At 40.8% G+C, this 10,625-nt stretch overlaps 1 protein-coding gene across 1 annotated transcript; it reads right to left on the bottom strand.

The window, feature by feature from the left end:
• Positions 1-7,933: 7,933 nt before the first annotated feature.
• Positions 7,934-8,975, bottom strand: LOC100580112 (olfactory receptor 4D6). The gene has a single exon (XM_003275195.3). The coding sequence runs from the start codon at positions 8,956-8,958 to the stop codon at positions 8,014-8,016; it is 945 nt and encodes a 314-aa protein (XP_003275243.2). The 5' UTR covers positions 8,959-8,975; the 3' UTR covers positions 7,934-8,013.
• Positions 8,976-10,625: the final 1,650 nt, after the last annotated feature.

Raw genomic sequence — 10,625 nt, 5'->3', positions numbered from 1 at the left:
TTGTATATCTTCTTTTGAGAATTGTCTATTAACGTCCTTAGCCCACTTTTTGATGGGATTTTTTTTTTTCTTACTGATTTGTTCGAGTTTGTTACAGATTCTGGCTATTAGGCCTTTGTCAGATGGATAGATTGTGAAGATTTTCTCCCACTCTGTGGGTTGTCTGTTTACTCTGCCAGCTGTTCCTTTTGCCATGCAAAAGCTCTTTAGTTTAATTAGGTCCCAGTTATTTATCTTTGTTTTCATTGCATTTGCTTTCTGGTTCTCGGTCATGAAATCCTTGCCTAAGCCGATGTCTTGAAGGGTTTTTCTGACGTTATATCCTAGAATTTTTATAGCTTCAGGTCTTAGGTTTAAGTCTTTAATCCATCTTGAGTTGACTTTTGTATAGATCCTCCTACATGTGACTAGCCAATTATCCCAGCACCATTTGTTGAAAAGGGTGTCCTTTCCCTACTTTATGTTTTTGTTTGCTTTGTCAAAGATCAGTTAGCTGTATTTGGGTTTATTTCTGGGTTCTCTACTCTGTTCCACTGGTCTATGTGCTTATTTTTCAGTACCATGCTGTTTTGGTGACTATGCCCTTATAGTATAGTTTGAAATCAGGTAGTGTGATGCCTCTAGATTTTGTTCTTTTTGCTTAGTCTTGCTTTGGGTATGCGGGCTCTTTTTTGATTCCGTATGAATTTTAGAATTATTTTTTCTAATTTTGTGAAGAATGATGGTGGTATTTTGATGGGGATTGCATTCAATTTGTAGATTGCTTTGGGCAGTATGGTCATTTTCACTATATTGATTCTACCTATCCATGAGCATGGGATGTGTTTCCATTTGTTTGTGTCCTCTGTGATTTATTTCAGCAGTGTTTTGTAGTTTTCCCTGTAGAGGACTTTCAACTCCTTGGTTAGGTATATTCCTAAGTATTTTATTTTATTTTTTTGTAGCTATTGTAAAAGGGGTTGAGTTCTTGATTTGATTCTCTGCTTGGTCATTGTTGTTGTATAGAAGAGCTACTGATTTGTATACATTAATCTTGTATCCATAAACTTTGCTATTTCTTTTATCAGTTCTAGGAGCTTTCTGGAGGAGTATTTAGGGTTTTCAAGGTAAAAGATCATATTGTCAGCAAACAGTGAAAGTTTGACTTCCTCTTTACTGATTTGGATGCCCTTTATTTCTTTCTCTTGTCTGATTGCTCTGGCTAGGACTTCCAGTACTATGTTGAAGAGGAGTGGTGAGAGTGGGCATCCTTGTCTTGTTCCAGTTCTCAGAGGGAGAATGCTTTCAACTTTTCCCCATTCAGTATTATGTTTGCTGTGGGTTGGTCATAGATGGCTATTGTTACATTAAGGCATGTCCCTCATATGCTGACTTTGCTCAGAGTTTTAATCATAAAGCGATACTGGATTTTGCGGAATTTTTTTTCTGTATCTGTTGAGATGATCATGTGGTTTTTGTTTTTAACTCTGTTTATGTGGTGTATCACATTTTGAACTGCATATGTTAAACCATCCCTGCATCCCTGGTATGAAATCCACTTGATCATGGTGGATTATCTTTTTGATATGTTGTTGGATTTGGTTAGCCAGTATTTTGTTAAGGATTTTAGTATCTATATTCATCAAGGATATCAGTCTGTAGTTTTCTTTTTTGGTTGTGTCCTTTCCTGGTTTTGGTATTAGGGTGATGCTGGCTTCATACAATGAGTTAGGGAGGGTTCCTTCTTTCTCTATCTTGTGGAATACTGTCAAAAGGATTGGTACCAATTCTTCTTTGAGGGGCTGGTAGAATTAAGTTGTGAATCCATCTGGTCCTGGACTTTTTTTGTTGGTATTTTTTTTAATAACCATTTCAATCTTGCTGCTTGTTATTGGCATTAGTCTGTTCAGGGTATCTAATTCTTCCTGATTTAAGCTAGGGGGTTGTATTTTTCCAGGAATTTACCCTTCTCTTCTAGGTTTTCTAGTTTATGTGTGTAAAGGTGTTCATAGAGGACTTGAATGATCTTTGGTATTTCAGTGGTGTCAGTTGTAATATCTCCTGTTTCATTTCTTAGTGAGGTTATTTGGATTTTCTCTCTTCTTTTCTTGGTTAATCTTGCTAATGGTCTATCAATTTTATTTATGTTTTCAAAGAACCAGTAACTTTTTGTTGCTTTTGGATCAATTAAAGAAAAGTAAATTTCCTGTTAGGCTGAAGTGACATGTAGGAGACCACACAGCAAGGTAGTGGTGAAGTCAGTTTTTGACTTTCCGCCCAATACATTTTCCATTCACAGCACTTCAATATATATATATATTTTTCTGGAGCCTGACACCATAATTTCAATAAATTATAAAATATATGATGGTGGCAGCATGACAAAAGTTAACTCAGAGGAAAATAGTTATATTCAGCCTAAGCATCTGCCTGAATCATCTGGCACCATATTACAGATAGAAGGTCCCCAGTTCAATGCACAGCTGGGAGGCATCGTGCTCGGGCTGCGGAAAAACAAGCTTTGGAAGGGTGATAACCTTAAAAAATCGTGTGGATAAACAACCCAAAACACACGTTGCCTCTCATCTGCTCCAGAGAATGTGACCCTTTGTTTCCTGAGTCTGTTTATTCCACATGGGCACAGTGAACTCCACAGCATGTACTGATGGGGGCAGCATTTTATCCCAGTGACATATACTGAGCTACCCACTTGGCAAGGCACCAGGACATTGTGCAAAATTAACCCTCCTAGGATTCCGCTTTCTTTACTTCTCTGGTTCTCTCTTCTCCATCCTCAGTTAAAGCCTGTCATCTATTCTTAGATTATTGCAGGAATTCCCTAACTGGTCTCCTTTTCTTTGGTCTACATTCTTCTTACCTCATTCTCTTTGTTATTTCCAGAAATGTCTTTATATTCTAAATGAGACCATGTTATTTCTTTGTTTTTTTTTTAATGGTACCCTATTGCCTGAAAAATAAAGTTTAAACTCCTTTTTTTTTGGGTCAGGCGCAGTGGCCTAGGCAGGCGGGTCACTTGAGGTCAGGAGTCCGAGACCAGCCTGGCCAACATGGTGAAACCACGTCTCTACTAAAAATACAAAAATTAGCTGGGCGTGGTGGTGCGCACCTATAATCCCAGCTACTCAGGAGGCTGAGGCAGGAGAATTGCTTGAACCTGGGAGGTGGAGGTTGCAGTGAGCCGAGATCGCACCACTGCACTCCAGCCTGGGTGACAGAGTGAGACTCTGTCTCAAAAAACAACCAAAAAAGCCCCCAAACTCCTTTTTTTTTTTCATCCAAGACTTTTCTTCATCTTGGATATTATCTGGTGCCTTGTTTCCTTTGATCCTGGTTTCAGTGGCTCAAATATTATGCAAATTATTGTTTGCCTATGCTTTTGGGTCTACGCTCCTGTTGCTGCCTCTGCCTACCATGTCCTTCCCATTCTCAGAATATCCCAACTATCTGCCTTGACAAATCCCGGGCTTTCAACACTCAGGTTCAGGGTATACTCCTTTGACCACATGTTCCTAACACCCCTCACCTAGGTCCCTCCTTTGTGTCTCTGCCATTCTCTGCCCTGACACCTATCATGGTTTATAGCATCTAATTTCTTATATGTCTGTCTCTCCTTAATTCAGTATAATTTTCCTATTAAGCCTCAAGTTCATCCTGTCTGCTCAATGTTTTATTCATCCTAATGTTGTTAAAGCCTCACCTAGTCTGGGGCACATGTTAGGTGCTTATTAATGTTTTTTACATTAATGAATAAATCTAGTTGATAAATGCACATTGTGACTTATATGTATTGGCCTTTGAGTCTGAGTGAGTGAGAAGGATCTTGACGAACACAGGTTAAGAAACTATATTGCTCATATATATATATATATATTTTTTTGAGATGGAGATTCAATCTTGTCATTCAGGCTGGAGTGCAATGGTGCGATCTCGGTTTACTGCAACCTCCGTCTCCGGGGTTCAAGCAATTCTCCTGCCTCATCTTCCCAAGTACCTGAGGTTACAGGTGCACACCATCACGCCCGGCTAATTTTTGTATTTTTAGTAGAGATGGGATTTCACCATGTTGGCCAGGCTGGTCTTGAACTCCTGACTTCAGGTGGTCCTCCCACCTTGGCCTCCCAAAGTGCTGGGATTACAGGCATGAGCCACCATGCCCAGCCTATGTTGCTCATATCTTTGACTTGGTTTCAGATGCTAGGTAAAGATTCATGTTCTGATCCAGGCCATGAAAATGTTCTGTGACTTTGAGAAAGCCACTTTGCCTCTTTGTGCCTCAGATCCTCAGTGGTGAAATGCTGTGGCAGTCTATGATAATGCAGTGTGGGATAATGTTAAGAGCTTTGGAGTAGGGCCCACTGGGGTTGGAATTCTGTCTCTTCCTACTTTGTTACCTCGGCAAGTCTTTTATTTTTCTTTAGTTTACTCCTCTGGAAACTGGGAAGCATAACACTTTGTTAGGTATAGTAAGGAGAAAATGAGGTAGTGTTTGTAAAGTACCCATCGTTCAGTAGTAGGCATTCAGTTAACTTGGTTCCTTTCCATTTCTCCTAAAACCAAATCTTTCCTGCCTATCATGACAGGTTATTTAGGAAGACATTTGCAAAATGTAAAATGCTATTCTGTGAAAGGACAGCTTCGCTTTGAATCGGCTTGCTCATTTTTGTTTCGGTGAACATGTGTGAATTGACCGAGTGGAACTGAGGCTTCAGCACTGGGTGAATGGGTTTGGGAATAAGGCTGTCTCCAAATCAAAGAGAAACGACACCCAGTGAGCCATGGGCAAAGTGTGCATATGGAGCTGACTTTGAAACCTTCACAGTTGTTAAGGGAATTTGAGGTTAAAGTAATGTTTTTTTTAAGGAAGCACCTATTTGGTAGAAAGAGCTTCATGATCCTCATGGGCAAACCCTAAACTGAAACAAAATCTGCTCCTTTCTTTTTCTTATTTTATTTTATTTTACTTTAATTTTTGGAGACAGAGTCTCTTTCTGCTGCCCAGGCTGGAGTGCAGTGGCATGATCTCTGCTCATTGCAACCTCTGCCTCCCGGGTTCAAGCAATTCTCATGCCTCAGCCTCCTGAGTAGCTGGGACTACAGGGGTGCGCCACCACGCTTGGCTAATTTTTTGTGTTTTTAGTAGAGACGGGGTTTCACTATGTTGGCCAGGCTGGTCTTGAACTCTCAACAGAGTTCAGGCAATCTGCTCATCTCAGCTTCCCAAAGGATCACAGATGTGAGCCACTGCCTGGTCTATTTTTCTATCAAATACAAACTACCTTCTCTTTTATTATGCTGACCCCATTGCTGTGGTTCCTTTTTATGAAGATATTACTTATTTCCCAATGTTTAACATCCATTTTTTTTTTTTGGTTTCCTGTTGCTAAAGTTTTCAACTATTTTTGCCATATCTTATACACTTGACATATTTTTCATGCTCATCATGTTCATGTATAATCCATAATATCTTACACTCTGACAGTTCAATATTCTTACCTAAATCCTTCAGTGTCCAACATGAATTTACACCATCTGAGACTGGGTAGCTGGGCCTCAGCATGTATAATGGTGGGAAAATATGGTGCTTGAAGGCAAAGTCCTTCTGAAAATAAATTATACCGGATTTCAATGTCTTCTCTTCAGCCTTCATGTTGGAAAGGGCTGACTAAGAGAGTTACATCATTGTTGGCTCTTCTTCGCTCAAAATGTCCTTGCTACGTGCACTAATGTCTCAGGCTCAGGCCTAATATGAGAATTAGCAAAGGAAATTTTATTGGATGTGAGTGTGGAAATAGAATGGACATTCTTCTGGTAGTGTCAGAGTTCCAGAGGGAGTTATTAAACAGTTTCCAAGTTATTACTGCAAGCAAGTCCACACATATGCACACGCACACACACACACAGACACGCACAAGGATGCCCACATTTCTTTGCTTTCCAAATTCTTGCAAGGCCCCAGAACACATGGACATGAATCTACCCATTCTGTGATTCTCTGAGTTTTGGGGAAATATTGGTCTCTGGAAACATCTAATGTCATATAATCATTCATACTCAATGACAGCCTGACATGCCCAAAGAGATAATTCGTTCTCAGGGGAGCAACAATACTTATATATTACAATGATGTATGGCCCTTCAAAAGGCCTCAGTACACATAAATATATACAGTATATTTTTGGTATTGAATTTCCTCATAAGGGAGCAATTAGGAAAAATTGCTTATAAAGCTCCCTGAGGGGGCTAATAATTTTTGTGTGTGTGTGTGGAAACAAGGTCTTGCAGTGTTGTCCAAGCTGGTCTCCAACTCCTGGGTTCAAATGATCCTCCTGCCATGAGTAGGTGCGACTCTAGGCCCTTGGGGCTGCAGGGGGAGCTGATGCGGAGTCTTGGCTCAATAGCTCTGTCTTGTAGGACTCAGGGAGGATCACGGATGCATGCAACTACTAGGATCTTCTTGGCCAAATATTAATGCGTTATAACAGTTTGGTACCTTGCAAAACTTTTTTCAATGTGTTGCAATTTCTTGAGCTTCCTTGGATAATTTTTGAATGACTGTTGAAGGCTGAAGGGTGGATTTGAGGTGAGTATAGAGGAAGAAGGAGGATTCATTGTCTTTAGATATCTACTCTCTTGGAATCCTTCCCTTGAGAGAGAGGTAGATTCTAACACAGACCCAGTGGCTATTCCCAAATGACCCCGAATACAATGTGTTTCTTTTCTCTCCTGGAACAAAAAGTGGGCCATGAATGCATAAAGTATATTTATTAGACAGGTTTTGTTTTCTTGAACCACCATGATTTGTCTTGAATTGTCTACCCATACATAAACAAAAACTACGGTTTTATTCCAGTCATAAAAGCCCCGAGGGTGAAATGTAAAGAGGGTATAAAGAAGAAAAGGAAGTTCAGGTTAACATAAAAAAATTGTCTCTGCGCATGTATGTTCCAAAACTATACAAGCATCTTTTTAATTTCAGTTGGTAAATCAGTAGACTAGACCTGAGAACAGGAAATACTTGGCCCATGTATAAATTTGTCCATGTATAAATTTGTCCATGTATATATTTGACTTAACAGTTTAAAATATTCCTTCCATTTTCATTAATTGGTGAAATACACTTAAGATTCTGTACTTAAAATATAAAATCAAGGCCAGGTGCGGTGGCTCACGCCTGTAATCCCAGCACTTTGGGAGGCTGAGGCAGGTGGATCACGAGGTCAGGAGATCAAGACCATCCTGGCTAAAATGGTGAAACCCCATCTCTACTAAAAATACAAAAAATTAGCCGGGCATCATGGTGGGCGCCTGTAGTCCCAGCTACTCAAGAGGCTGAGGCAGGAGAATGGCCTGAACCCAGGAGGCGGAGCTTGCAGTGAGCCGAGATGGCGCCACTGCACTCCAGCCTGGGCAACAGAGCAAGGCTCCGTCTCAAAAAAAAAAAAAATAAAAAAAAAAATAAAATAAAATCAAGTGATTTCAATAACTGACTGGATATAGCAGAGTCACCAGAGAAAGCATATATGAAACAAAAGTGTCTATATTCTGTGTATATGCACATTTAGGAAGAGAGGGATAGGTAATAGGGAATGTTGATTGAATACCTGATTAATGCCAGGAGCATTAATTAATGCCTGATAATGCCTTCACAACTATCATCCTCGCAGCATTGATCACATTTCATTCTTTTGACAAACTTGTGAGCAAGTAATGATATTTCCATATTACGGGTGCTAAAAGTGAGATAAGTGTTGGTATGAGTCACAGATAACACCAAAAAGCATTTAGGGTATTGATTTCAACCTTACACCCCCTTCTTCTCCTGAGTCCACAAGCTCAATAGCTCACATTGTTTAATCTCATTTCTTCTTTTTGTTTGTATACTCCCGCTAATAGAATTGAGTGGCTATGAAGATATACAATGAAGTGGTGGAAGAAGAGCTAGCTACCTGTTACTCTTAGGCTAGCATTTTGAGAAAATTAAGTCAGACAGACTTCCACTCTCCATCTGACTGCTCACCCCCATTTTCTGCTCTCGGAAGGCCCAAGTCTCCTCTGCAGCCTCTGCATGGCTGACTTCATCTCTTGATTTCTCAGGGAATAGATGATGGGGTTCAGCATGGGGGTAATGACCGTGTTATTAATGGATATGGTTGTGTCCATGGGCAGAGTCGTGAAGGGCCGGCAGTAGATGTAAACGCAAGGCACGAAGTGAAGAGCCACCACCAGGATGTGGGATGTGCACGTGGAGAGGGCCTTGTTCCGCCCCTCCCCACAGTGGGATCTCAGCATCAACAGAATGACAGTGTAGGAGCCCAGGAGCAGGAGGAACCAGAGCAGGGTCACCAGTCCATTGTTAGAAATCATGAGAAGCTCCAAAGCAAAGGTGTCAGTGCAGGCCAGTTTTACCACCTGGGGCACATCACAGTAGAAGGCATCCAGTGTGTTGGGGCCACAGAAGGGGAGTGGAAGCATCAGAATTACCTGGACGATTGAATGCAAACCACCACCCACCCAAGAAGCCACCACCAAGGCCACCCACACCTCTTTCCTCATCATGGTCACATAGTGCAGGGGCTTGGCGATTGCAAGGTATCTGTCATAGGCCATCACAGAGAGGAAAAAAATATCTGCCCCACCCACAAAGTGGAAGAAAAAGATCTGTGCCATGCAGCCATTGTAGGAGATGGCTTTCCTGTCTGATAAAAGATCCACCAGGAACTTGGGGACGGTGATAGATGAAAAAACGATGTCCAGGACTGATTTGTTCCATAGGAGAAAGTACATAGGAGTGTGCAGGCAGAACTCACAGGTGATAGTGACCACAATGAGTGCATTTCCCAGGACTGTTGCTACATACACAGGAAAGAAGACCACAAACAAGAAAAACTCCAGCTCTCGGGAACGAGTAAGTTCCAGGAAGAAAAACTCCTTCACATTAGTGTGGTTGATCTGATCCATGATGGGGATGACTCTCTTCCAGGTCCTACCTTGGGCGAAGATATGTTAGAACTTGGATTATGGTGACATGAGGTGGCAAAATCATTGATCACATACTGCTCTCAAGCATCCAGGTCATCATGACTACACAGAAAACCTGGGCCAGTCTTTCCTTTGTGGTCTGGAAATTCTTCTTTCATATGGTGCTTCTTTCTTATTGTAAATACCCTGGGTTAACAGGAAAAAACCATCACATGTGTGTATCCTCACTCTGACCAGGGAGAGATGGATGGACTGTGGCCGTTTGCCTATGCTTTACCAAGGGCTTTCACCTGCAATAGCTCATCTTGATTTCGATTCTCACGAAGTTTCTGAAGAGTCTTTAGTATGGTAATCTCCATTTTATATATGGGGAAACTGAAGCTTTACAGCAGTTAATGACTTACTCACATCTGCATAGTCGCAAAATTAGTGAATTGTAAATCGAGGATTCAAATCCAAATCATTCTCCTGACTAGAGAAAGATTCTCTCCTTGACCAAATGTTGGTTAGGCTCCTCTGAGTCCTTTTCTCTACTGTGACTCAACCTTGACCTTCTGTGTCTGTCTTTGCTGAGCCCAATTTTAGCAGGAATCTTGCCAAGTCAGTTTAATGAGAATTCCTCACCCTTGAAATCTAATCAAATTCCTCACCCCTTACCCTTTTATATTTTTATTATTTTTAACCTTATCCCTCACCCTCAATATCTAAGTCCTTGGCCATTCTTTAGCAAGAATTCTTTTATGCCAGTTTGGCAAGAACCACCCTACCTTTGATACCACATCTTAGTAATTTTCAATCCACTGACCTCCCTCACTCTGCTCATCGCTTAAAAATCTTCACTTGTCTTTGCTATGTTTCGAGTTGAGCTCAATCTTTTTCTTCTATTGCAAGAGTTTTAAATGAAATCTATCTTCCTGTCTTTAATAATTGTCTGGTGAATAATTTTTCTTTAACATAACAGTCTCCAGAGGTTTTTCCACTGTACCACTCTGAGAAATCAGATAGTCTGGGGCTTACTTTGGCTTACCAGAATTCTAGTGTGTATATAAGCCTTAAACAGTTTATTAAGTAGCCGGACTACCTAATCCTCATCTCATCCCTTATAAAAAGAGAAGAGTCAGGCCCTCATAAGTACTCCTCTTTGGCACTCTGGGAAGCCTGGACCTTGCTATTGACACACAGGGCTCTTGGTAGAGTATAGAGCTACCATCATTGTTTAGGGCATGTTTTAGTATCACAGAAAAACTGATCATTAGAGCGTCACAGGACTTCAGAGATAAATTAGTCTAATGCTTCTTACTTTAGGAGTGACTAGAGAAGGACATTTATTTTTTTCAGAATCAGAGTTTGAACTGGTGAAAGATAGAGAACTGTAACCAGGTTTGTTGACTCAAATTCCAGGGATATTCTACTATTGCTATATAATAGCAATTTATTATATTAATACTGCTTTTTCCCAAATCAGAAATTCAGTCATGTGAGGACAAACTTCTTTCAGTAAGAATATCTGCATGAACCAGGTGCAGTGGCTAATGCCTGTAATCCCAGCACTTTGGGAGGTCAAGGCAGGCAGATTGCTTGAGTTCAGGAGTTTGAGACCAGCCCGGGCAATAGTGAGACCCCATCTTAACAGCAACAACAAATTT

Source organism: Nomascus leucogenys, chromosome 4 (genome assembly GCF_006542625.1).
Source record: "Nomascus leucogenys isolate Asia chromosome 4, Asia_NLE_v1, whole genome shotgun sequence".
In the NCBI taxonomy this organism is placed as follows: Eukaryota; Metazoa; Chordata; class Mammalia; order Primates; family Hylobatidae; genus Nomascus; species Nomascus leucogenys.
This window is presented reverse-complemented; position numbering and strand designations above follow the sequence as displayed.

What these genes read in the sequence shown, in the direction of transcription:
- LOC100580112 (XM_003275195.3), bottom strand. Translation starts at nt 8,958, where the DNA reads ATGGATCAGATCAACCACACTAATGTGAAGGAGTTTTTCTTCCTGGAA.